The 27,977-nt window shown below is 42.5% G+C and overlaps 1 protein-coding gene across 5 annotated transcripts in view; it reads right to left on the reverse strand.

Annotated features, from left to right (window-relative positions):
* The window catches only part of oxr1a (oxidation resistance 1a), a 161,392-nt gene that overhangs the window by 56,647 nt on the left and 76,768 nt on the right, over nucleotides 1-27,977 (reverse strand). For 4 of the 5 annotated variants that reach the window (XM_075464816.1, XM_075464818.1, XM_075464813.1 and 1 more), the window contains exon 3: nucleotides 26,558-26,754. In XM_075464816.1, coding sequence (XP_075320931.1) covers nucleotides 26,558-26,754 — 197 coding nt within the window. Of the gene's footprint in view, nucleotides 1-4,163; nucleotides 4,471-26,557; nucleotides 26,755-27,977 lie in introns of those variants that run through there. The other variant, XM_075464817.1, reaches the window with a different exon arrangement.

The following is a 27,977-nucleotide window of genomic DNA, read 5'->3' on the forward strand; positions in this document are numbered from 1 at the left end:
TTGACCTCACCGAGGCCATAAAACAAGCAGCTTTGACCAAACATTATTCGGAAAGATCGAGTCAAAGCTGACGAAACCAAGCAGGGCTGCAGCAATTTGGGATTTCCTACAATAAGTGCTGCTAATTTTGTTCAACTAACTGCTCTGCTCTTTTTTGAATGATACATAAAAATAGTGCAGCTACACTGGAAGCTTCTGGTCATGTTCGTGGTGTAAATGATCTAAGTAAAACTAACTTTAAAAACCGCAAACTAACCTGAAGACAGCGAGTCAATACTAAGACGTAAAAGTTGATGGTATTCTGATCAATGCAAATCAGATTATTTACATAAAAGGGAGTTTGGCCCATTTCCTGATTTGAGCAGTTTAAATAGAGTAGGGATTAATAAGTGCCTGCTTCTTCTGATGCCCAGAGGACACACAGACTACTTTCAGCCCCACTTTCTGACACTTTTTCTGGATTTTGGGCCATCTGTGAACAGTGCCTGCCAACATAATCCCACTAAGTTAGCTGCAGTAGAACTGTGACCTCTGGAACCGCCTTGAGAAAAACAGCATTCTGAGTTTCGTGCAACGACAGATGTGAGTGTGTGAGCTTGATCAAACACTCATTCAGTTTGCTTTCCTGCTGCTTAGCTTAGCGAAATTAAACGCATACACTTAAAAACAGCCAAACCAAGAACAGCCCTTCAAGCTTCCAGTATAAGCTGAAAGTTTGCAAGTGGTAAGCCAAAACTTTCAAAGATACACCTTTTGAAGTCTCCCACTGCCATCACTTCCAGGTTCTTCTGCGCTCCATAATTTTTCATTTCTGTGATGTCTTCAAAGGAAGAGAAATTACTACCTGCATGTTTACCGAGGCAGGGTGCTCTTTTCAGCTGAGGTGATGAGGAGTCACTCGGAACAGCTCCTAATTACCTTCCTTTCAACGTCAGCTGCACTCAGCGTTTGTGCTCGTCATCGTGCTTCTTCCAAACATCTGCCGTTGAAATATCTCAGGACAGGCAATATATAATGTTATTCAACTAGCTAACATCAAATATTTCAGGCCTTTCACCTCAAGCCCCCCTCTTTCATCATACAAAACTGACTTCGAGTGGGTCAAATGATCTTTGGTTCGATCTTATTGTTTTCGTTGGAGATGCATCATCCTGTAAGTGGGACAACCTGTCAATATTCGCTGAAAGATGCCGACTCACCAAGCCCAGTCAAGACCATCCCTGGACACAGTTCTCCAAGCAGAGAACAGGTGGTCTGGCCATTCTTCCAGTCCCATTGGGACTCCAGTCACTTTTGTTCCCCTGACAGAGCCGTAAATGATCCCAGGAGTGTCTCGTAATGGCATGTCGGGCAAGTGACATGCTAATACGAACTGCTCAAGGGCTTTGAGGAAATTAATGTGATTAAAATTGCCCATTAAAGCAGTGAGAGCATCAGCAGATTGCACTTTCTGAGTCATCCTGATAATTGCAGCAGAGTCTGCGTCAACCTGAGGGGGAAGTTGAACAGTGGCAAATCAGTGCGCACCCTCAGGGCTCGAGAGAACTCGGAGATGCGGAGAGGAGCTCAATGTCAGGTGGGGGACGAACCTCGTCAGTGAATCCTCTGCTAATGATGTAAAGTACAGGTGCGCGACCTGTTTGTCTGATATCTTGGCTTCTTTAGATAGAAATGCTCATGTTTCAGTCAATGAGCAGAGTTTCCTGTACCTGGCTGAGTAATCCACACAAGCTGGAGGTTATTTTGAAAAAAAATTTAGGCCTTTCGAATGAAGAAGAAGAACAATGAGGGGCAGGAGTACATATGTTTTCTTGAGAGGATTCTTTCAGATTAGTTCAATGTATGTATATTGAGAGGTTACGAGACAATTCCAAACACAGATAAAAACAATAAAAAAGAAAAAGAAAAATAATGATAATAGTTACTTGTTTTCAGAGGCTTCTCAAGTCGTTGCAGGACGCCAGGAAGACAAAAAAGAACCCAAACGATCCAGCTTTAGCTGCAATATTTACCAAGAAGCTGAAAATCATTGATATCACCCGTAGATAGAACAACTGCTCTGAACTTCAAGATTTGAGAGATCCGTTTTTCACCTACACCTATATAGTGGATGAAGAGAAATGTTAAACAGTAATGGTGACCAAAACTTAAAAGTGAACACTGCAAAGTTTCCAAAAGGACATCAACAATTCAATCAAAGGAGATATAAAGTACAGTTTGAGCACACACAGCCCTGCATCAGTGTTTTTCTCTTGGGGACTTCCAGGGACTTCACATGCTGCCGATTACAGCCGAGACACGTTGACCGGTGGGCTTGATGTGTGGCACTTCTCAGCCTTTGCATGACTTCTCTTCTCACTCGAGAAGATACCAAGCAGCCTTCACTTCTGCTCTCAGAACAACATGGTTTGCAGGGTGAGAGCAAAACTGCACCTCTGCTTGAGTCTCTGTTCTGGCCCCCGACGGAGCAACAACTCCCCAGCTTTGCTGACCATGGTTGCAGTCTCACAGTCTGACATGCATTCCTGATAAATCTGCGAATGCTCACGGATGTCCAACTGTGAAAGAAGGATTGAAGGCTCCCATTCAGACTTCTTAAGCCACCAAAATCAGAATTTGTTTTCTGGAGAAAAGTACAATTTAAAAAAAAATCTGATCCTGAAACTGGATATGACCAGTAAAGGCGGCCCCATTTAGCATCGAATCCTGCACTGCCATGCGACAGTTCATTAAACGCTCCAGTGCCCAACCCTTTCTATAACATTTTCCCTCTGCCACTACCAAACTCAACATCTAGTTAGTCTCATTCTTCCCTCTGAGAGGAGCAGTAGCCTATAGTCCCAAACCACCCCAGAGGTCGACATTGCTCCTGGAAAGAAAGCAAGAGGCATAGGGACTGCTAATGAACCCGACTGCCATGAGTGGCATCTCAAGAGCAGCAGAGCATGCATCTGATTAATCTCTGTCCTAATTAGATAGAACAATTAACCTGCCCACCACAAAGCCCCAAAGCCTGCATGAGCTGAAAACCACCTGTACTTCAAACCAGAGTGGGATGAGTGTGCCCTCCCACTTTGCAACTTTCTGAGTTTTCAGAACAACCACTTATCGCCAACTATCAGCGCACAACAATCTGCGTGATATTGCGTTGGATGGCCTTGCAGAGAGCTTGGAGCCGTTTTCTGCCTTTCATTTCAATAGCAGTACACGTCTGTGCTTTTGATTCAAAGTCAGAGAAGGCACTGGTGGGTCTCATCATAAATTAAGTGTGAGAGGCAAAGCAGAATGAGGGAGTAAAGGAACCCAATCTTCATTTAGCACGGAGATCCTCCTGATACGAGAAGCCTCGAGGACATACTCGCTGCTCCCTTCACTGGCTTGCTGGTTTAAGCGTGAACTCTCTGCTGATGTGAAATACTTGGAATGCCTCGGCTGATGCGTGCAGTACGTCCTCAGTAGAAACCAGAAAGGCAGAGTTGAAACACTGAGGACATGAACTGTGCTGGTCCCTTCCAACATCAGTTAAGCAACAGGAAATCGTCAATATTTCAGCTGACATGGCTGCTTGTTGGCAGTATCAAGTGTGGTCAAATTCGTGCATAGTAAAGAGACTTCCATCATAAATGTTTACAATCTTTTGGTCTGATTAAATAGAGCTGTAATAAAAAAAAAATTTAAAGAATAAAATAATTTTACTATTGTGGCTCAGGGTGTTGAAAGGTCCTGCTTTGTAGTGAGTGAATACTGCAGATATAACAGCTCATTCCACAATAAACTATATTTGAATTTGCCTTAAGTCATAAAATATGTTCTTCCACATAGGGAAATGATCCCAGCAACAAGAAAACGTCAAACTGGTAGATTTAAAAAGAAAATGTTGGCACTCAGCTGTCAAAATGCTTCGGTTTCTGTAAAAAGTTACGTGTCTACAAGAAGAGCTTCGCTGAAACTAAGAGTGACGCTTTAAGTGCATTCACAAATCATACATTTGACAGAAAACGCAGAGAAAACGGCAACAATAACAAGGAAACGCTAAACCGAACGATCTTTAAAGGGGGTTTGGCACGTCTCCTTGACGCACGAGCTGGAGATTTGTTTGCCCTGAAAAAGTCGGGCGCGTGCACTCCAAACTGTCAAACAGTATGGCTGAAAATAGGACCGACCTGTGTTGTGGTGGAGGGTGTGTTGCCCGTGTGCTGTCCCAGAGTGTTGCAGCTGAGCCTCAACAGTCTCCTGTCCGGATCCAGGCCACAGTCTATTAGAGATTGCGTCCCTGACAACTCTCGCACCGCTGCCCGTAATAGAAAATATGAGGTCCATGGCGCTAGGTTAGCAGGGTTAGCTAACAACTAAGCCTTCAAAGCGTTAAAAAGCCAACGGCCATTGCTAAAACGACAAGAAGAGTTCAAAACTGTGGTGTGAAAGGCCTTTAGTACTCTACACATTCCAAAGCAGGAACTGTTTGAAATACGTCGACTGAGTGCCAACTTTTTTGTTTGCCCCTAGCGGGGCGTCAACAGACCGCCTCCACAGCACACTACTGCCCTACATCCACTCAATATCACATACAACCTCCGTATTTGAATGCCCCTTAGCTACCAAAATGTCCGTATTCCGGTTGAGCAAAATGTAAACAAGTTAAAGATGTATTTGTATAGCTAACTTTACTTTAGCCCTCTTTCTATAACTTGCGGTCTGTTTAAAGCGTAAAACATTATATGAGACTGCTGCCTAAAATGAGACTGAGACTGAAGAGCCTGTGGAGCACACAGCGGTGTTGGTCCCAGTGGTCCTCAGTGGATGTTCACTGGTTACAATATAGGAATTTAAAGAATTTTTTATTATTATTATTATTTTAAATGATTTAAAATTAAATAATTAAATTTACCTAATTTATTTAATCATATTAAATAAATTTAATAAAATTTATTCAGTTTAATCAATTTAAAATTTTAAAATTAAAATCCAAATATCCAGATCCAAATATTCATGAGAGGGTAACATGAATCATTTTATACACATTTAAATCACAATTATACTGTTCTGTTCAAAATAGTTTTCTCAGTGCCGACTGTAGACAAAACACCTAAATGTCACTCAAATTCCTGGAAAAAAAAAAAAAAAAAAAACTTTGAGAAATGTCTACACAAACTCAGTTTTCAATATCTTTCTCCTCCAGCCCACGTCAGTTTTCAAACTGTTGCCGAGATCTTTCATTGCCATGAGGAGTGAGGCTTTGAGGGACCAAAAGTATCGGCATCCACCTAACTAAATAACTCTCTAATGAAATGGGGCGTTTACAACAGGAGCCAAATGTCGGCTTGGCACCTATAGGGACAAGTGTGAAACCCTGAGGAAACCCTGAGGAAACCCCGAGACCTGTGAAATGTCTGCTCATGCACTGAGGGGCAGGTCGAGGTGGCCCTTGCAGCGCGCAAATGAACGTAGAGAAGTGAAAACTGACAGAGCAGAAGTGGGTGTGATAATTGGGCAGCAGGCTTAGGTAGTGAACTAGAAAACCTGTGATGCATTATTCATCCAGGGTCAGAGCTGCTGCGGTGAGAACGGAGCTGGGGGTTTAGAGAAGGCCCTCAAGTGTTTCGGGCGAATTATAGAAGTGACCAGAATGATGGATCCTGCACCATTTATGCACTCATTCACATGAAAAACAGATGAGAAGGGGGCCATTTTTCTTAGCAGGCATATTCATATAGAGACGGTGCTCGTAAGTCTCTGCTGTTTGTAGGAGGCAGGATGACACTGAAACAGCTGTTTCAATTGAGATCCTTGAGCCTGTATGAGTGCAAGTAAGAGCCATGCATGTTAGACACAGATGCTGCTCCATCTGCTGGTCAACTTAGGTAGTGCGGGCTATAGTTTCCATCAGAGAAAATATGCAGTTTGGGTAAGCAGCAGCTATAATAATGTATTTTCTAATGCATTTCATGAGCTTATTTTTAAATAGAAAGGAGTATTGCCCTCCTCAACACTGATCTGACCTTCTTCACCTCATGTACTCGGAACACAGCTTTGGTTTCGTTTAAACGAGTGGGGCTTTATGCACTGCAAAATCTAGATCAATGCGCATTGCATTATTGAGACACCTGATAGACTTTGAGTGAGGAAGATATCATCTGGCCACTTTTTTCTCCTCGGACCATCCGCACAGCCATGCTTGCACACTTGGGCAGTGTGTTCACCCAGGTCTCAGACAGGCTTAATGCTACTGCAAAATCCCTCCACCCCACCGCACCGCACAAGGCCTTGTAGCTGCATGATATACTGGTGTTGCTGTACAGCTGCCCAGAGCGGTCATCAAATCATCCATAAGCCTGACTGGGCTCCTCCTCTCTGCACTGCAACCTCATGGGTCGAGAGATAAACTGTGGAGCGGTTCACACCCCAACAATAACACTCAGCCTGGTTCTACAGAGCTATTTCCTCTAAGAACTCCTCCACTTTCTAATTAAGCTGTGGTGTGACCAAAGTGAAAAAAAAAAATGAAAGAATTCCCTCTGTGCTCATCCAACTACATGAGCATCACTGCATAGACATTATATAAGTGACTCTGTTCTACTTAAGCCAGCATGTTTGATTTCTTCCTGTTTTTTTTTTAGAGGTAATTAAAAAGACTGTGGAGCCAGTTAGTTAACTGACATTCAATCGGGTGTTATAGTATTCTGAATTATTTGGGGAAGGCTGACTTGGGCTCATAGAATAGATTTTTACAATTTCCTCAAGGAATAAATCTGATTTATGCATTTGATATTAGACTTACTGATTAAAATTCTGATTAATTTTCTAACATGATCAGAGCAGCAACTGGGAGAGCGGTAATAGGCAGGGGATCATTCTGTTTAATGACTTTAAACAGGTACACAACACAGTACCTGTGTTAGAAAAATTACTAAACAAAAAAATCCCAAAGTCAGCAGCTGCAGGCAAAAGCCTAAATAGGACCTTGCGCATGAGGCTCACTGTATGGAAGAGGACACAAGGGAGTGAGTATTATTCTTAATAGTTTCCCATTTTGAGCCAGGTAGACTATGGTAAAATCCTGAGAAGAGGAACACTTTCATTAAGGAACAAATACGCAGGCCACTGGGGAGCTTCTGCTTTCCCCACCATCAAATGACGGACAGAATTCACAAGCAGCGTTACATAAGCAGAGCTGCGGGCACATGGTGGTGCGAACAGCATAATGTGTAGAAGGGCTGTATTAACATACATACTAACTGCACGTACACATCCTTTTACACAGTCACAATCTACTTGTTCCTGTTTATAACAGAGTTTGCTCATGCAACACGAAGGCACCTGCTGGCAAACACAAACGAGCCTGTCACTGTGTGGTATTTGGAAGGTTTATTGAGGTATGCGATATGGTTTGAGATAGTTTTCTTGTGTACTTATGAGTGTTGTATGGCTTCTTTTTTTTTTTTGAGCGTCTATGGAGCAGGAGTGTAAACACTGAATTCATTGTTCTGTGTTTCACAATCGTTCTGCCCCATTATCCGGCGGCTCATACAAGATGAGAACCAATAAAGACAGTATGCTGCCTGGAGGAATCAGGCTGAGGCAGCCATACAATGGCGGCAATCACAGGTGTTAAACAGCCCTTGTCAGAAAATCCCACCCTCTCTCTCTCAGGCTTTTTCCACTGGGGAAGCAAAGCTTCGCCTCTCAAAAGCCTGTCAGCGCTTCAACAGATGAACATGTTTTTCATGCTGGCAGCAGGATCCAAATATTCATGAGAGGGTAACATGAATCAAATGTGGTGTGCCGCCTGTTAAGGCCGCAACAATGCCAAGCTGAATCACCAGATCATCTGGAGAAATGGGGCCGTTTAATTACACAGTACAGTGCAGCGCATGAATAAGTCTGACTACTGTCGGTCAAACAATGCTTAGCGTTTGGATAATTTGCACGAACAATGTACATTTCTAAGCACCCATCATCTCCCATCTTAAAGCTTTTGTGAGGATAGTACAAACACTTAAGTCAGGCTATTTTGCCCATGAGTCATTACCCAACATCAGCAATGATATTAAAATCCTCCACGAGTCTCAGCTCTTACAGAGAAAGTAAGAGAAAGCAGAGATGAGTGACAGAGCATTTATATTTTAAAAAATTAAATAAAATGACTGAAGTTTGTGCCAAGCGGTTTATTATGTGAATTTAAAGAAAAATTGAAGAATAACTTTGATAAATTACATAATTTACACCTCTCAAAAGTGTATTAAGCTAAAGCCATGTGATTAGCATACAGTAGCTTAGTGTGAAAATAAGAAAGAAGGGAATATTGTAAGGAGATACAATATGGGCTACAGCAAAAACCACATTTGATTTTTTTTTATGTAAACAATTAATCCTGGTGTGCGAGTTAAAAAAAAAAATTCTGTGTGTGATATTCCACATGCTATATGTCCAGTACTGTAGGTTTGCTAGCTTCAAATAATGGCCTCTCTCTACATTAGCCTGTAGATAACTGTAGCTAACTCTGTGGTTTATCTGAGCACACTGTACTAAAACTAAAAGAATAAGAAATAAACTTGTCCCCTGCGTGACCATGCATGTTTGTGATTTAGAACAAAAAAATGCTAACAAAAGCATATGCATTTCATGTGGACATTTAACATGAAAAAGCTAACTAGCTGTAATAACTCTAATAATAAAGAAAATGTCCAAATTCCCAATTGTTCTGATTTCAAAACTCATGTAAATCAAGTTGCAAATCCTTAGCAAGGTGAGTTTTCCTTAAAAAGAAGATATAATAAAATGAGCATGCAAGGAAAACTCTTAAATTCAATTGCCGACATTGAGCTTTTGTTTGAAGATATAGTCAAGTAACATGTATGAAAAGTGGCTATCTTAGTTGCAATGTAAAAAAAACCTGAAAAAGATTTTAATGAACATTAAATGATTTACAGTCAAGTTCTCAATTAAAGAGTTGCTCAAAAAGCTCTCCATCAGGAACTGGACCCTCTCGTCTTAAAAACACAACTAAACAGAAGAACTCTAAAATGCTCCCACAGATTGTGTTTTTATGTTCACGCCTCCTTTTTATAGCAAAAAAAATTAATAAATAATATATATTTATACAAAGGAAGTTAAAACCATTGTGGAGAAATTGACTGCCGGAGTCCTGCTGAACAGATAAAACTAACAGTATTCATTTTCTGTAAACTGAAGACCATCTTGTGTAAACAACACAAACCATTATTCTCCTCAACCTAAACATGTAGATGGTACCCTAGGATACCACCTATTTTGCTGACTCTGTAAAAGACCAGCGCTTGCTCGCTCAACACTATTCGGGGACAACCTGAGGCTGAAATATATACCTGTATATAATGGTTGAATCGTAGGAAAACCGAACATCAGAGACAGCATTCCAATTCAACTGTCCTGCATTACTGTGTTATGAAAGAAACTGAGCAGATAGTGTTAAATAAGTCTAGCTAAGAGGTGTTTCCTGATTACCTAAGGAGAAGTTCACACCATAGTCTCAACAGGTTTTCAGTCTGTCTTATTTATATCTCCACTTGAGGTATGACTATTCTTAAAAATGAGAAAAACATACATGTGGGGAAAAAAAAACCTCCTGAAAAGGGTCACGTCTGAGTTCATGTTCATCCACCTGCATCACAACTACGCCTCTCCATCTGCCGTGAGCATGTGAAATTAGTTTGAAAGCTTTTGACGCAAGATGTAATTTTAACCATCTTGAAACATTTCCTTTTAAAAAAGGTCAAGAATGAACCTACTGGCTCGCACCAAAAGTGTGTGGAGTTTTGTGATAGAAAACTGGATCTAAACACAGAAAGTCACCGGGATCACAGCTGGCCATGATCCGTGGAAAGAGGCTGTAAAGGTAATCGGTCCTTTCTGAGGCGACCTTACTCTCCATTATCAGCTGCTAAAACATGATAATAATAATAATAATAATGAAAAAGGCTTAGAAGGTCAAGCTGTTTAAGGCTCAAACTACAGTAGCAATCAGCCTCCAAAAGAAAGTGTTGTTCACTGCATTAGCAGGTTTCCCACAATGTTATGCAGCCATGAGGAAGAAAAAGAAAAAAAAAGAAAAGGCGGCCTGAGCAAAGAAGTTCTCTTAATTTTAGAAGATAAGCCTCTTGTCACAGTCAGCTGTGGTCTTTACACATGGGTTTTTCTCTTTACTGATTCAGAGAAACCTGAACTTTAAAACAGATATGTGATGAGGGGCCAAATATATCATCAATGAAGCGGATCTTTTGTTACCACGAGTGTACTATGTGATAAAATAGAATGAGGACTAAAGGAGCGTATCGGGTAAATAATGTGCCACATTCAGTTCAACAGATGACGTCAGAATGAAGCAATAGGCCTATGTATCTTAGTTTGATGCTTTTAGTAGAGATAAGAAACGTGGAGGTGCTGGTAGAGGTGGTATTGTGTCATCCAGCCTGAAATTAACCTACTGCCGCTACAATTCAACCCATCGTTATTGCCTGGCTTCTCTCTCAAGACACTCTTACAGGATGGCTCGCGGTGATCGATGAGCGGTGCCGTCAGAGCGGCCCATCTTTCAGCGCCACTTCCACTGCCCCCGCTCACGGTCATCTATCCACTGTGGGTGTTTGAGCTGTCTGAAGCCGCCCCAAGAGACTGGGTGGGCAGCCTTGGCGACAGATGACCACTGACTTAGCTTGAAGAACACATCCGTCAGCTGAGCGGATTGCCTTCTCTCCGTTTCAATCTGATCACCCGTTTCTTCTCGTGCTCTGCGCGTGCATTTCATTTTATTCTCTAGCTGGAATGGCATTTATGATGACAAGCTGCTTGATAGCCTCCAGATAATGCTTAATTTGCAGGTGAAGAAAAAGACAGGGAAAGGGAGGGCAGGGGAAGTGGGATGGAGGAAGATTAGGATGCAAGAGACTGTGAGGGAGGTAGGGAAGGAGAAGGGACATGCATCAGACATGCATCACTGCTCACTTCATACAGGGCAATTTATTAAAATAATAAAGCCCAGCTTTGTGCTGAAGGTTAAGCCCACAATAAACCTGACAGCGAGACAGAGAGAGGAGCCACAGTGCTGACACACTTCCAGGCAAACAAACAAAACAAATTATGTCTCGTCTGTGTCCATTTTATTATCCACGCTGAACTATTTCTTAGGAGTTAATTGCCTTCTTTTAAACCCAGACACAGCCATATATTCCATCATTACCCTAAAAAGCCTCTCATGCATCACTCAGCTAGATCAAAACCTCAAAGGCTGCTCCACAAAAGCCTCTGAGCCCTGGACAAGCAAGCATTAGTCAGGCAGCAACCAGATACAGCAACGTGCTGTGGGACTACAGGAAACATGCACCTCGAAACTGACAAAGATGCAAATCAGTTCAGCACTCTCTCCAGTTGCTGTAAAACTCTCCTCACACAGGACACTCTTCATCTGTCACCTGATATCGCTCATTCCACAAGTACGCTAAGATTGGATAATGAATCTCTTTCCCTCCAGGAGTCATGCAAATGGATACGTTGTTTGTTCAATCACAAGACAGGGACATACTGAATCACTTGATGTGTGAGATGTTAGTGTGCTTAACTTTCTGCAACCTTTTGAATAAGACCAAAGCAACTACATGAGTCAATTAGGACCCACTGAAGACTTAATTAACTGAGCAAGCAGGGACTCATTAGTAAGAGTCACACCGAGTATATTAATGAAACATACTCAGATTACATAATGTGTCAGTCTGTCAATACACAAGGGTCCAGAGTTAAATGCATGAACCCCGAAAGTGTACAGAACTCATTCTACATCCACAATTGGGCATTTTTACATTTATGCATACTGGTCACAGTAATGTTGTGCGTGTAGGTCACTTTTTTTCGGTGTTACTCCATTGTATTTAACACATTTTTGTGCACGCCAACATTTATGACCAATCGGAGCAGACTGCGCCTTTCAGGAGGGGGACCATAAAGAGCCAGAAGCTAAAAAACAGAGCGTTTCAGACAGAAGGAAACAAGAGGCACAGTGACACTCTATAGTATCATGAAAAAATACTTTTGGAACTTGAACAAATGTAAAGCGAGACGCTCCGGCCATTAAAAACTAAAATGCACTGATAGCTGTGTGTAACAGGGCTGTTTACACACACGCCATATGAAGAAAAAACTTATTTCAGAATTCCACTGACAAGTGCAGTGAAACCAACAACTAAAGTCTGACAACACTTTATGTGTCTAATATTTTTTATAATATGTGAACAGGTCTTTCAAAAACTAATCTAAAGCAAGTCCAGTCAAATTCTGAACTGAATTTTAACTGCATGTATGACACCCAACCCAACATCCTGTCCTGTGTGGTGATCAGGGATAAGAAAAGACAGGAAAAGAAAGTTTGCTGGGAAAGATGACATCCCGGTACCCTTCAGTGAAACTAACAGGGCAGATTAACGCCCACAGCCTGTGCTTTGTAATGTCGCAACAGCCGACTCTGACACTGCAAGTGAGGAATCAGCACGGAGGGTCGGTAGCCATGACCCAGCGTCCATCACACAGTATAATCAATGGGACTCATGCAAGAACATTTTCGTATTTTTATTATAAATTTCTCTTACTTTTTTCGTACAAAGGTCTCGTACGAACACGCCACGTCAGATTCACCAAACGCTCTTAACTTCGGAAAAAGTGTGTAAACGACCTGCGTAAATGATGAATGCCACGCGTGCGTATTTAAGTGCACATGCACGAGGATAGTAGATTTGCATACTCCGTGCCCAAAATTATACCATATAAGGCAACGCTTCCTCGCTCCTGTGCCAGGAAGTGTTGAGTGTTGAGTCATGAGAATGGCATCAAGGCACAAAAAGAACAACTTTAGGGGCTCTGAGATTGAAGTTCTGCTTTCAGAGATCCAGAAAGGAAAACCTGTCATTTTTAGCAGTGTCAGCAGTGGAATTACGGGACCTGCTAAAGCGAAGAAATGGGAAGCAATTACGAGTGCTGTTAAAGGAATGGTTCGGCGTAAAATGATAATTTGAGCATCACATGGTCATGCCACATAATTTATATGGGTGATGAGCCTTTCTCCGAAAGACCGCGGCATTCCGAAGTTGGCTATTTTGAAGTGTTTTGTTAGAAACGCAGCCAATGCAACTGTACAGGGCCAATTTGGAAAATATAAGAAATGCAATGTAAAACAAAACAAAAAAACTCACCTTTGTCTATTAGCGACACAAAATGTCTTTTAGATGACAAACAGGTGTTTTCATTCGGCATACCTGTGCCTAACAGTTCCCACTCCTGGTAACAGAAGCTCTCCTCCTCCGACGGCATCACCTCGCAGCACGCAGCTACACCACCATGTACCTCCAGTACGCGACCGAGCAGAAGCGCCCACTGACGCTTGCTCCGCACATCTCTGTTGTTCCTCCCGTTCCTGCAACTCCTCGTCTGTATATTCGGGCTCAAACAAGTATGGTTGGCCTTCAAACGCAAATGGCTCGTCTTCGAAAAAATTATGGTCGTCTTCTGCCATATTTGCGTCTCTGCCTCCCTTTGATAACTTGAAGCAGTAGGCCTACATCCGGGTCAGACTAGGAGTTGGAACTACCGGTGATGCCTCAAAAAACACAAGCCAGTGAAAGGCTGTGTGGTCCGATGAATTTCTCTGTGCCTCGGTTTGCTTGACGAGGCCTTTGTTATGACACAGCTGAAGTATGTAGCGCTTTTGAGCTTGTTTATCGCGGAAAAACAACCGATTTCATATATTTTCCAAATTGGCCCCGTACAGTTGCATTGGCTGCGTTTCTAACAAAACACTTCAAAATAGCCAACTTCGGAATGCCGCGGTCTTTAGGAGAAAGGCTCATCACCCATATAAATTATGTGGCATGACCATGTGATGCTCAAATTATCATTTTACGCCGAACCATTCCTTTAATTTCGTGTCACCTGTAGTTCCTAATGTCACCGTAATAAAGAAGAAATGGTTTGATATGAAAATGGCTTTAAAAAAACAAACAAACAAACAAACAAAAAAAACGTCTCGCCATGTCCAGGCACTCGATGACTGCAACCAAAGCCGTGCAATCAGTTGTTGCCTCATCATGATGGCACTTTGATGGGGCGGTTAATGGGGGGGGGGGGGGGGGGGGTCTTCTGGCACCACACCTTCTGGTCTGCCTGGGCTGGTTCAGGTGGAGACCCTCATTCATGGCAATATTGTGCAAATCTGGCATGCCTTCTCTGGGCTATAGAGCAGTTTGCCCCCCGCTGTATCGAGACACACCCACCTGACCTTCAGTCGATGCGCTCCACAATGGCATGGGTGCTTTAGTGGGGAAAATAAGTATTTGATACACTACCGATTTTGCAAGTTTTCCCACTTAAAAAGAATGGAGAGGTCTGTAATTTTCATCATAGGTATACTTCAACTGTGAGAGAGAATCTAAAAAAAAATCCAGAAAATCAAATTGTATGATTATTAAATAATTAATTTGCATTTTATTGCAGAAAATAAGTATTTGATACAATAGAAAAATAGAACTTAATATTTGGTACAGAACCTTTGTTTCACAATTACAGAGGTCAGACGTTTCCTGACTACATACGTGTTCTCCCCAGCTGTACCTCCAGTGATAATTTGTGTGGCCAAAGTGGGGAAAAAAAACAAGTTAGCGTTCGAAACTGATGTATGTCGCCTTTGCTGCTACGCTACTTTTGACAGTCTTCCAGAGCTCTGCCATCCAGTGAATTTCCAGAGCGGTGACCCGTGTGGAGAAGGCGGCGCACTGGCCAGCTAAATCTTATCCTCAAGCTATTCTTCTTCTTGGATAAACCGGCGCATTGCAAATGTGGCCCTGGAAGCCTCCTCATTCTCCTCATATGAAGAGTTTGGGCGAAGCGGGAGGAGGGAGGGGAGCAGCGCTCAAGGTGGATGTGGAGGAGTTGGGATCATGTTTGAGGTTTAGGTCCAAGCATTTTAGCCTGAAACAAACTTTCAAGTCTTTAGTCTCGATGGAGTGGGCTCAAACCTGCAAGGACAACAAATGCCAGAAAACAAATAAAAAGTGTCTGTCAGCGTATTTATCGTTTGAATGATTTCTTTGCGAGGACTTTGTAATCATAGAAAAACAACCCTCTTTTTTCAAAGACTAAGCCATTCGCACATTTTCATTTGCGCTTCTGTCGAGCCACTCAGTTGTGTTGTTGTTTTTCTTAACCTCAGAATGCATTTCATATACAACCTGGAAATTCCAATTTCCCATTTGTCATTGATTGCAGCATCGGATTGCAACTTTGTGGAGAGTAGCTCACACAGAAGTCAGCCTCTAAAAACTTTAAACACAGAGAAATGGAAAGAGAATGGAAACCAGGGTTTCTGGAACCTTTTTGCGACCATTTTCCCACAAGGCAATTTGCAAAATTACTTCAGTGTTCCCATCTGTGGTGTGTCTGAACTACAGATGAGGGAAATGTTTGAGAACAAGTCTTTTCCCATCACTTTGAGGTGTTGTAGCTGTAGTGTGAGCTCTCCAGTCGCGGACCGTTTGCTCTCTAATATGGTGATAACATTCTTTAAGGGTTATCAAGTGTAATTTGTGTCCAAATCTATATCTGCATGGAAAGAGGAAGCTGTAGGACCGATCTCAAAGAGACACGACTTGCAAAAAGGAGGGGGTGGACTGGGGTCAGGTGGCTCTCATCACCCCTTTAAACTGGCTACTATGAACAGAGCTGTGAAAACAGGGCCGAGAGAGATGCAGCGGTGCTGTGATCATGTGGTACTTTGACCAAAGCATCTAATGCAGAAGCAACAGTCTTTTTGTGATAATGAATATCATTATGAGTCCATATTAACACAACTTCAGACAGAGGCCTGATTTTTCAACTTCATCACATTCTACCGCCTCTGAAACTAATTAACTGTTATGTAAATATCTCCCATAACTGTGTTATGGTTTATCTGCTGCTTAAAGGCGCCATATTGACTCCCAATGTTTCACACTGGTTGTCATCCCTTAAACGGTTTAGTCTGTTAGTAGTTTGCGAATTCAAGGCAGACACCACAGAGCTGTTTTCCCTCCCCTTTAAATAGGAGCCCATAAATTCATGAGCTAAAGAGAAAACAAATATCAACAGTTATGTGAAGTGGCAGATCTTATTTTCCTGCTGCAGTAGAATGAATCAATAGCAGGGGCCAGTCCAGGCGTTCAACAGTGGAAAACTGCTTACTCTTCATTTGAGCAATATGCAATCAATCCCAGCCAGAGGATGGCTAGAGCCATTTCCAAACTAAGTGGGGAAACAGTGGGATTAGTGGCTCGGTGGCATTTATAAATTGAGCCCAACGAGAGGGCCACCAAGAGACTCTCGGTCAACGCAATTACACCGCCAGGCCAATAAATCCGAGCCATGGAGCTTTAACAGTAGAGCTGTAGTAAATTCAGCGTCTTTCTTTATACTGCCCTCTTGCACTGCAGAAGAAAACATCAATTGTTTTGTAGCTGAGAAAAAAAAAGAAAGAAAGAAAGTGGCCTTGGTTGCTACAAATCTCTGTTGCCTTTGCCTCTGGCAAAGCTGTGAGTCAGTGTAGCGATTTAGATCTACACAACACTGACTCATAGACATGACAGCAGAGTGGAGGAAAATCTGCATGTGGTACCCTTGAAACAGGTAAAAGTAGAGCACACTTGAGATGAATCTAATAGTCCCTTTTCGAATACGCGAAGGACACGAGAGCCGCTTAAAAGACCAGTATTGATCCAGGACTACATTCTTTACATTATATTTACAAATGACAGATGTCACACAAATATCACATCACACTGAATTTCGTGACATTGAGACCGCCCGAGGATCAGTGATTCTGTTATCCATGTTGCTCGTATCCCGCAGCAAACGCAGATCCTGACCCCCTGCTGTGATCACATAGCATTTTTGATGCTATGTTGTCTGAACACCAAACAGTTGTGGAAGCAGCAGCGATTCGTTCCGTTTGAAAATGAAGTATTACAACAAGAAACTTCATTTTGACTGACATCGGCTGAATGGATGATCCCCTGAATTCATTAAAGAATTCTCCTTCAGTCACAGCCTGATTAGTGTGAGATTGATGGAACCAGAGACAACCATACGTTCTTTCATTCCAGCTGGGGTTTCATATGAGAATGTAACATAATAAGGCCTCAGTCAGCGAGGCCCTCTGTCAGGCTTCTCAAGATCTCAAGTCATGCTATTCCTATCTGAATCACCTTTTATGTAGTTTTATTTGCAGTTTTGATAGAAAAGAAGAGTTCCCCACAGCACCACAGTGTTGATCAATTCCACAGAGTGGATAATTTGGTCTGGTAGAGAGCATAGGGGAGGGGGACCTGGAGAATAACGAGCACAGTCAAAAGTCAAAATCTGGTCAAAAAGAGATGACACTATAAGTCTGTAACCAAGTTAGTGTCATGCTGCTCTTTTGCTGTCTCCAGATGGCTAAAGCCTGCATTTAAGCTTCATGGTGATTGTTTCTGAACCCTTACAGGTCCTGTGGACTGAGTGGAAGAGTGTTTCATTTAGCCGAGGGATCAGTTGAGCATAAGGACACATCAGAACGGCGGCAATTTGGACAATCCTTTGTGCCTCTTGCACACCAGGATGCATCTCCATCATGTTGCAGGGGAAAACTCAAGATGCACCTAAAACAAAACAAAATCACCTCTTTTCTGTTTCAAGACGCCATCACAACGAGAACATATCCTCATATCAAGAACAGTATGATTTTTATCTGGTGCTTCTTTAGAGTCTCAGTCCCATCTTGTATTAACACAATGCTATTTAGGATTGTCATCACTATCGTTGTTATTATGATTTACTGACAGTACTGCGCAGAAGTCTTTAGCTAAATCTCAATGATTAAAATTCAAATATTGCCAGGAAAACCACAAATAGGTGCAGTGATTTACTGAAACATGCAATCATGAATAGACTTGGAAATCCAATATATGGTACGCCCACCTTTATTCTTCAACACAGTAATTTCTTTAAGTAGTCCCCAGAAATATATCTCCAGGGCTCTTGAAGAACATTCCAAAGATCTTTTTTAGATGTTGGCTGACTTTCTCTGTCAGGATGATCCCACACTGCTTTAGTAATGTTGTGGTCTGAGCTCTGGGGAGGATTCATCCCTCCAAATGACCTGTTGCAACTTATTTTCAGTCCACTTCTTGTGTCATTCGGCATAGCTCAGCCTTTTCACCCTGTTTCCCGACCTTCAGAATAGCCTCTTCACAGCCACCTTTCCATGGAGACCATTTCTGATGAGGCTTCAGAGAACAGTAGTTTTTAAGGATGTGACTTTCTGACACTGTTGTTTTATAGTAGATAGTTGTTTTATTTTAGGCCTGCCACTTATTTTCCCCTCCACTTGTCCACTTTTCTCACATTTTTTAAGGACGCGCTGCACACCATGCTGAGATATGCCAATAATATCTAATGTCAGTTAAACTGTGTTCTTTGGCATGTTTTTTTTCTTATTATTTTTCTTTAGAATCAAATAAAGAAATAGGAATCAACAATGAGTCTTAGTGACAGGCTGTTAGTAACAAAGTGTTCGAAGATACATTGAAGATAAAATCAAAGATTGGTTCTTTGCAAAGTTGTCCGTTTAATTCCTTGAGCTTGGTGCCTTTTTCAATGCCTGAAAGATTCACAGATCGGTGTTAAATGACTTAACAAACAAAATGGAAATACACATTTCACTGAAAATGGTCAGATATTCACTGATTTTCACTGAAAAGGAGTTACAAAGCAACCAATGTCTGAAAGCGTGGAGAACTATTGCCCAAGACCACTTAAAATATTAAAATAAAGTTTGACTACTTGGAAGCAAGATATAAAGAAATGAGGGGTGGTTTAAGACCTTTCCACAGTACTGTAAATGTCTTGTTTGTCTGTACCAAAAGAGAAAGAAAAAAACTATTTTGTTTATAATACATGGCATCCGACTTCCCAGACTTTGCACATGTAATTGATTTGATGCTAAACACTGCTGACCTTTTCTTTTGTCCAGACTCTGTGCAAGTCCAAATGTTTTGACGGATGAGGCCAGTCACCACCTACTTTCATGTTGGTGCTCATTCAGCGGTTGCTAAGAAGAGGAAATATCGATCTTGCGAGCAAACAAGCCGTGTCAAACCTTGATGGAGAAACAAAAGGAAGGAAAAGCCAGAGACCTCAACAGTGATAGGAGAGAGGAAGTTAGGAAGTGAAACAGAGTGGATCAGAGAAAAAGACCCTCCTCTGGAATTGTGGAGGGACTGAGCTGCCTGGTGGTGCTTTGAGACCAGCCTGCACCGGCAAGGCAAGACGGATCGGGCTTATCTCAGCCCACAGAAGCAGCACGGCTGGCTGGTACAGTGGCATGGCCGTGGGTGCTGCTGCCGGAGCGTGACCAAAAGCTCTCACTCTCCCCGTCTCCTCTCCATTTTTCGGTGATTCCCTCTCACAAACAGTCCCCCCTCCCCCATCTCTGGACCAATCTGCCACATTTGTTCGAGGAAGAAGATGTAAAAGCCTGATACTGTCACGCATCAGGGCAGCCACCCAATTGGATTTTTCCTTTGATAATTTTCCAATGCTCCAGTTTTTGAATGATAGCCAGTGAGGTAATTTTTTTAAAAATCAAACAGTGATAATTGACTTGGCAGAGGGTATGCACAATATACACACCTGACAGCAAGTTTATAAATGACAATAACGGAATAACTGAAGATACCAAAAATTGGCTGCCATTTTATTTCAATTTCAACAGTTAAAGAACAACAAAGGTGAGGGATAAGGACGATGACTCTGAGAACTTGAGCCAGAAAAATGCTCCTAGTTTGTGTTGGCTTATTGTGCCACTCCCTATGCATTTTTTTTTTTTTTTTTTTTTTTTTTTTTTTTTTTTTTAAATCGTCATAGGCTTTGTGAATTTCAATTTCAAAGTCCATGAGGAAAAAATACCCTCTAAAACAAAGATTGAGTAGGGACTCTTCAGAGGTCAAATTTAGCTTGTAAAGCAGCAGAACAGCAAATAAGCCAAACGTTGTTAGTTAGGACACCTACACGGTTTTGATGGGTTATGGAAGTGGACTAGATAAATGCCTTAATTCCTGCTCCCACAAACTTTATTCTTATTTTTTCCCCCAATCAAAATGAGTGACACCTCAAATAAAGTCTTTGCTGGTACCATCTAAATATTTGGCACTGTGTTCATTATGTATGTGCAGTACAAGACGCACTGAATTGAGTTATTGAAGCAAAATGAGCTTCACTGGAGCAATGCGAATCCTGAAATATCTCACTCTGTAGGAACTGCTGGGATTACAAAAACACTCGGTCCACCAGCGGCTCAGTGCGAGAGGCCGCCTACCGAATGATACGTAATCTGATCTTTCTTAATGAGAAGGAGAGCAGAAATATTGCTATTTGAGAAGATAAGCAGCTTAGACCAAAAAACCCTTCAGATGTGCAGACTGTAAATTACACTCATACGAGGTGAGAGGCTGCCGTGTGCCAAACAGCTCGCCATTAATGAGCGCAGCCGAGGTGGACAACACACAGCCGAGTTCTGTTAAAAGATGGGATCAAATTCTGATAGGCTTCATTTCAGCCGCTATTGATGCATTAAAATATGCACAGATCGGCCCCCCGATAGCAACCCTTCGGAAAATTTCTTGTCTTAATGACGACTGGCTTGGATAGTTTCATGGTTTCGTGCAAAATTAAAGAAATTCCACAAACACTGGACACATGTCAGGATGTGATTATTTAATGTGAGAATAACCTAAACTCAAGAGCAAAGAACATCTATATGGATGAGAAGTGCAAACATGTTATGACTGGTTTTTATACCGTGAGCAAGGGTTATGCGCCACATCGTTCAGTAGAAAAGTGATGATCAAGTCATGAAAATTGAACTCTTAATCACTCACTGACTTCAGCAGGGCGTCAAATTAGGACAAACAAATACAAAGAGTTGACAGAGGACATTTTCCTCCTCAGATCAAGCGTGGCAGTCACGTGAGCCTTGCCCAGCATATCTGACTATCAAATGAATGTAGCAACTGGATATTTAGAAAACCTTTGAAAATGGTTGCAGATATGCAAGTTGTCTCAATCCCACAACAACAACAACAACAACAAAAAAAACAACCTGTGGTTGTCTCACAGCGGCTTGTGTGTGATCGTCCCCCATGGCTACGATCCGGAAGTGTAAACACCAGAGATGTGCCACCTGAGACAATCGCATCAAACACTGAGGGGGGGGGCAACACGGGTGTACGGCCTGCGGCGCGGGCTATAACTGTCAACTTCCATAGTGATTAGCTCCTCCTGCCATATAGTGACACAACACTGCAGCTGCCGCCAGAACTATAAAAGTAAGGGTACTTTAGGACTGAAGGACGAGTGCTGCAGCAAAAAGGAAAAAGAAAAAGAAATCTGAAATACTGAAGCAATGGGGCAGCAACCTTACACCCAGCCCCACACCCCCTTCGATCTACTGAACACCTGCTAATGGAATTTTGGCCACACTCTTAAAACTGCACACCAAGCCAGGCTTGGTGGTCCGTCCCCTCTTTAACCCCGCTGTGAAAATTTAATGAATAACTAGCAGGAGAATAATCAGTCAGCAGGCAGTGGGATCCGATACTCTCAGGGCGTCAGGGCTCGCCGATACAGGTCGCTCCTTCTTGTTTATCAGCATTTCCTGTGTCAGCTTCTACAGATGCTGCTTTAGCAGAGCATGACCCCCACTGAGGTAGCAAAGAACAGCAGAAGCTTGAATTATTTCTCTGTCACAGACACACAATTTGCCTTGTTGAAAAGAAATTATTCATGATGAATTCCTGACTCTAAAACAGCTCTGACTGATCCGTTTGCCAGTGTGTACGCCCGATACTGCTCTTTTTTTTTTCATATTTTGTTATCGAACAATCAATGTTTTATTAGATGTTTTCAGACAAAAGCATTACATGACAAACCTCTCCTCGAGACGGCAGCCAAGGTCGGCGCCAGTTTACAGCAGTCTTGATGTTGTCCGTCTGTCCTTGAGACAGATTACCCGTCTCCCTGTACCCCCCCGGCCAGACATGCTGGAAATACATTAGAGGATAACAAGTGAGGGAGTGTGAGGATGGAGAGTGAAAAATGGGGGGTGAGTGGGAACGGAGAAAGAAATGGTAGATCAGGCTGAAAAATTAGATAAGGGCGTGGAGGGAGGCGGCCCCTTTTAGCTGCAGTGACATGCTGTGAAGGCACCCGTACCAAGACATCTGCAGGAGGGACAGTGGCACATGTCCTGCCTGCCAGTGTGCACACTCTGTCCCCATATAGTTAACACAAAGCAAACAGAATGGGGCCCCACATGTGCTGTGTATGGGTGCAGAGAGCATGAGTCAGCCCTGCAAACTGGAGACATAGAAGCTTGCACGGTCTGCAATAAAAGCACAGTGAGATCAAACCGTTTTCTCATAGGCCGGTTTGTAGGCAGGGAGATGAATGTCATGACTGATGTGCCCACAGATGTGGAGACGTTCAGTTCATCTCCACATTGGCCTGCTGCTGCCGAGTGGAGCTCAGTGAGTAGGCCGACGCCGTCTGTAATGATGTAAAGGTCAGTCGTGGTGGTGGCATGCAGAGGCTGTCAGATGGCGCCGCTCAGAGTCTGGGAGAGCTGGTGTCATGTGTCACATCATCTTTGGAATCTGGCCTTCCAATTCCCCTCCATGCCCTCTCCCCTTTACATTACTTCATCTTCATGCCTTCTTAAAATCTGGTTTTCTTTTCGTCCTTTTATTTATATATATATATATATATATATATATATATATATATATATATACACATATATACACACACACCTTATATCTAATTTCTTCTCACCTCTCACCTTCCCAATCATTCGGCCTCCATAATTTTTTTTTCTTCCCCTTGTCCTTTGCTTCCCCTCAAATTGCCATCTGTAATAACACTTTCTCTTATTACTTTCTGCTTCTTCTCAGTATATCTGGCTGCAACCTGCGGCTTGATCACCCAACTTCGCCCAAATCCAATCTCACTGGTGAGGTGTTAGCAGCATGGCTTCTAAAGCATCATGATTATTGACTGCATGCGGGCACAGTTGGATAGCCCAAATCCACCTTCCCACAGGTCCTGTTTTCTTTTCCTTTGTTTCCCTCTTTTTCCCTATTTTGCCCCTTCCCGCTTTTTTTTTTTTTAAATCTCCTTTCCTTCCTCTCTTCATTTGATTTTACTTCCTTATTTATTTTCCCTTCCTTCACTCCAGTTTCTTTCCCCACTTTCTATTTTCTCTCCTCTCTTCTTCTCTTCAGCCCTGAGTGGGCCGTAATTATCCCAAACGTTCTTCTAAAGTACATCACTCTCTAAGATAAACACAGGAAATGGGACAAGCGGCCGCACTCCGACAGTGTAAATATTGTCCTTGTCCTCTCGCTGCTTTGCTTTGCTTTACCGTGAGCAATGACTCCTCCTCATTCTGTGTCAAAGGACACTGAAATGACTGTAGCGCTTTTAATGGAAGAAGGCCATCAACACCATCAATCGTCACCCTGGTGGGAGGCTCATTGGTCAGGTTATTAAAATGTCTTTTGCGAATGGGCTATGTGCCTCTAATGACAGGTCTGTCTGAAGCTCGGCAGACAAGCACAGCGAGCTGCCTGCCACATTATTACCAACCCATTAGAATAAATTAGCACCATCAGCCCTGTAGGAGCAGCCTGGTCAGGGTCCGACTGTATAAAAATGCCACAGGGCTATGCTTAGAGCATCCAATCAAGACAGGAAGTGGGGAGACAGGACAGTCACTAATCAATGTCTCATTATGGGATACAACTGTGTTGACAAATGCCAGATGCATCATGTCTATAGTCATATGGTGAAAACCCAGGCCTTGTTCTGATTGTGGTTTATCTAGGCCAACGCTTGCCGGGGCAAATGATAAAAATCCTATGACTCATGCTTTTAAAGCTTGCACAATTTGTTGCACTGCAGTTAAAAGCCATAAAAGCACAATAAGGCGCAGTCACCTTTCATTTAATGGCTGACTGGCTGTGACTTCCGACCCCGCGCTTCTAAAAAGAGCCCACAGCAGTCACTGGATGGCTAATGGATGATAAGGGCTGACTGAAATATCAACAGTCAGTCCACCTGTCCTGCCAAGCTTTTATCCCACAATTTCCTTTATCGATTATCGCCCACTGAGCTGATACCGACGACCGTGGATCAATCCGCTCCCGGGTCGAAGCTTGGCCGGCAGGAGCAGAGTCAATGAACGATGACTCTGTAGAAAGCTCATCAGCATGCGACACCAGCAGACAGACACGCACACACACCTTCGACCAACTCCTTCCTCCTCAGTGACACACTGTGACCCCATTTTGACACAATCCCTCGCTCGCAACCTACCCAGACGCTGCCCTCACCCTTCAGACCAGCCTCTGCTTAAAACCTGGAAGCTGCCGCTCTGATTTACATGACTAATCTGCACGCTGTACGCTCAAGGACATGCAGTGAAATTCAAATCAAATAAACTGATGGATAACCATGAAGATGGTAATTTGCTGGTAATTCAGGGAGCAAAAGGGAGCCATCTTATAGCGACTTGTTACCATTGTTCGGTAAGTGTCAAGTATTCCACTCATATCTAATGAGAAAGAACGTAAAGCCGAAAGATATGTCTGAGTAAATTTGTAAGATACAAGTTCACCTCGTCTCTTAGAATTAGTCATACTGAGCATGTCAGAAAATGTGTTGTGCAAAAGCATACTTTCTTCACTTCGAAACATTAAAACTACATACAAGTACAAGTGTAAATAACTCCCTGTACACAATTATACAGGAATTTAGTAGAAAACAAAATTTTTTTTTCAGTGACTTAATGTTTCAACACAAGAACCGGCACAGATGGAGGTAAAAATATTTTTTCTCTCATGAAGACAACTTTCTTAACGCATGCAGACAGTTATATGGAAAAAAAATCATTCAGTGTCCACACATGGTCTCTTTGCATTATTGCAATGCGAGCTGAACAGCAAAACAGTGAGTAAAGTACTCGATAAACAAGCAATCCTCTGTGGTCTGCTGGGAGGCAGCTGTACCAGACACTAAGGTATTCAAATGCCAATGCTTCATTTATCTTTTTTTCCCCTCCTTTTCTTTTGTTTCCATACCTCTCACATTGTGTTCATTGTTAAATAGTGTGACTACACCTTCTTCCTCATTCTGTGAATAGGGATCAATGTATACGGCAACATTTCCCTGCCTACATCTCCGCCGGGCTGTAGATAACTCAGCCTGTTCTGTTGACTCTACGATCTGTTTAGGACTTCCAATGTCGGGCTAATTAAGCCCCAATGTTGGAATCAGCGACTAATTCCTATAAAGCTAAATCATGCAAGATCGCATGTAAATGGAAGTATCAGAATAATAAAGTAGTCGGTTTCTACTCCTTTCTGTCCAGTTGGCCAGCTCCCAGCTCACTCAGCACAGCCATGGAACTGCCGCCACTCTTGCGGCCCTCCTGGCCCCCCTCGGCCTCGCTTTTAACAGGTAAAAAACATCTTAAGGACAAGGTGAAAGAAGATGAAAAACGTCTTAGCAGCGGGGAATTCATCCGTTTTTTGTCTTCTTTGCAGCCGTCTAACACAGGATATAAAGCAAAAAAAAATAAATAAACAAAACTGAGAGGAGAATTACACGGTAATCTAACAACTACTGAAAATTCTTTTTTTTTTTTTTAAATTACCACACTATTTAAACTAAAATGTCCTGTTTATTCATTTAAATTTTAGTCTGAGATATACTGTGTGGTGTTTAGTGTGACTTTTTCTATTGGTAATAATGAGTGATATGACCCAGATTCGACTAAAATTCATAGGTCCTGATTTCTTATTCCCTCTAAGAATTAAAGTATGGCAGATCAGCTTCAGCAGGATCGTGTACACTCCCTCCTCTTTCCCACCTTGAAAAGTGAATCACATCATCTAACGCAATGGGGATGCATTTCACTCATCAATTCAGATTTAGTTTAGCTCAGACTCATTTCATCATCTCTGAGAAGCTGACTCCCCAAAGCGTGCTTCGCTCCCGGAGCAGAAACTTACACTCCAACACAGATAAAGGCCCGCAGCAATCTGTAACCCGACCCCTCCCACACCAACACCGCCAAAAATAGATTTCATCACAGGAGTAAATCTCATCTGGGCCACGTAATTGGAATGTGTAGGCAGGAAATGAATTAGAAGTTGAGAGACGGGGAGAGCCGGCCGTGATGGTGACGTGGTAAAGTTTGGCTGTGTGAGACATTAGCACCAACAGTTTAAAGATGGTGTTTTCACACAAACATGCGTACACAGAATGACAACAAGCCCCTTATAAGAAGATACAGCAGTAAGGATAACAACAGCTGGGTAATGGCGCTTCAAAACTTAAGAAAACGCAGTTGATACACTGAAAATTTCACGTTATTAGCTTTCGATCTACATCACATCAGCCCCGCGTCGTTTACCTATGGTGTAGCCTCGCTTCAGCTCGCCACACCGAGGACTGCGCAGCTGGGAGTTGGCAGTGTTGTTTTCCTTCACCGCGAGGCCAGTGGTTGTCTTGGCAACAGGTGGAGCAGCCTTGTTGCGGGGCGAGGCTGGCATCAGAGTCGGGGAGAAACCTTGACTGGCAATATCCACCGACTGAGATTTCTGCTTCAGTCTACAGAGGGGCAAGCAAAGCAGAGGGGCAGAAAACATTAGGGCTTTGATCGTACAAGCATACAAATGTAAACTACACGCTTTACTCCTGTTACTTAAGAGTGAACATTTCCATCTGAGGCCGCTGATGCCAGAGTGCTGTGTCACGGTTGTTTGATCATGCAAAAAAATGTTCAAAACGGAACAGAAGTTAGGAGGAAGAATCAATCGGTTAATGGCCCCCTTGTTGAGGTTGAATTGATGAGCAGCACCCTGCTCTCTGAGTGCAGAGCTGTTGACTGTACCAAGGGATTTAACAACAGGAGTCAGGGGCTGAGACTTTTCTGGAGAGAGTGCCAAAAGTTGCAGCAATTGTATTGTCGTGGTCAAAGTAATTTTCTTTAATCCCATTTTGTAAACACTTATGTACTTTATTGTTGTAATAATTAAAAAGAAAAAACCTCTAGGCTGATCACACGTAGCCACTTGTGGATACGTGCATGAGCTGTAAACTTCTGATGTGTCGATTAATTTTTAAAGTTAAGTACCTACATGCAGTGTGGTCGACGGTGACAGCTTTGGTGACACAATGCACACATTAAAGTTACTGGTAGACCAACGAGACAGCATTTTAGCAACATAATCATCCCAGCGAGTCCTGGGTGTGCCTCAACTTCTCAGGACAAGTCAGAAACACCTCCCGCTGAGCCTCGCCTTGATAACAGAGGTCCTCATCCTATACCTAAGGGGGAGTTTTTTTGGACACTACCCACGGATCATGACCACAGATAAAGTTCGGGATGTAGATCTACTGGTAAACTGACAGATTTGCCTTCCAGATTTGTGTCAAAGTTAAAGAACAAAGTCAAGCATGAACGAACGCACTTTTTTTTGTGATGTGAACCAAAAATACAGTGACTCCCTGGTTCTTTATCAAATACATCTATCTGAAGGAAGCCAACCAAAGCTACATTTACAATAACTATTCATTTATAATGGAAAACAAAAAAAAGTTTAAAACCGTAACAGACGCCATCATTCTGTTTAAGACAATATCATCACTGAATCGCATCACAACCCCCGGTATCTAAATTTAATTGTCCAGTAAGGGAGACACACAGCCCTAGTGATGACCTCTCATTATGGTTGTTTTCAGTGTTGGTGTTTGAGTGTCCAGGTTACCATTCCCGTGGTGACATTCGACGAGTCAAAGTAGCAAACAAATTCAATGCCGGTAGAATGATA

Source organism: Odontesthes bonariensis, chromosome 5, assembly GCF_027942865.1.
Source record: "Odontesthes bonariensis isolate fOdoBon6 chromosome 5, fOdoBon6.hap1, whole genome shotgun sequence".
NCBI classification, from domain to species: Eukaryota; Metazoa; Chordata; class Actinopteri; order Atheriniformes; family Atherinopsidae; genus Odontesthes; species Odontesthes bonariensis.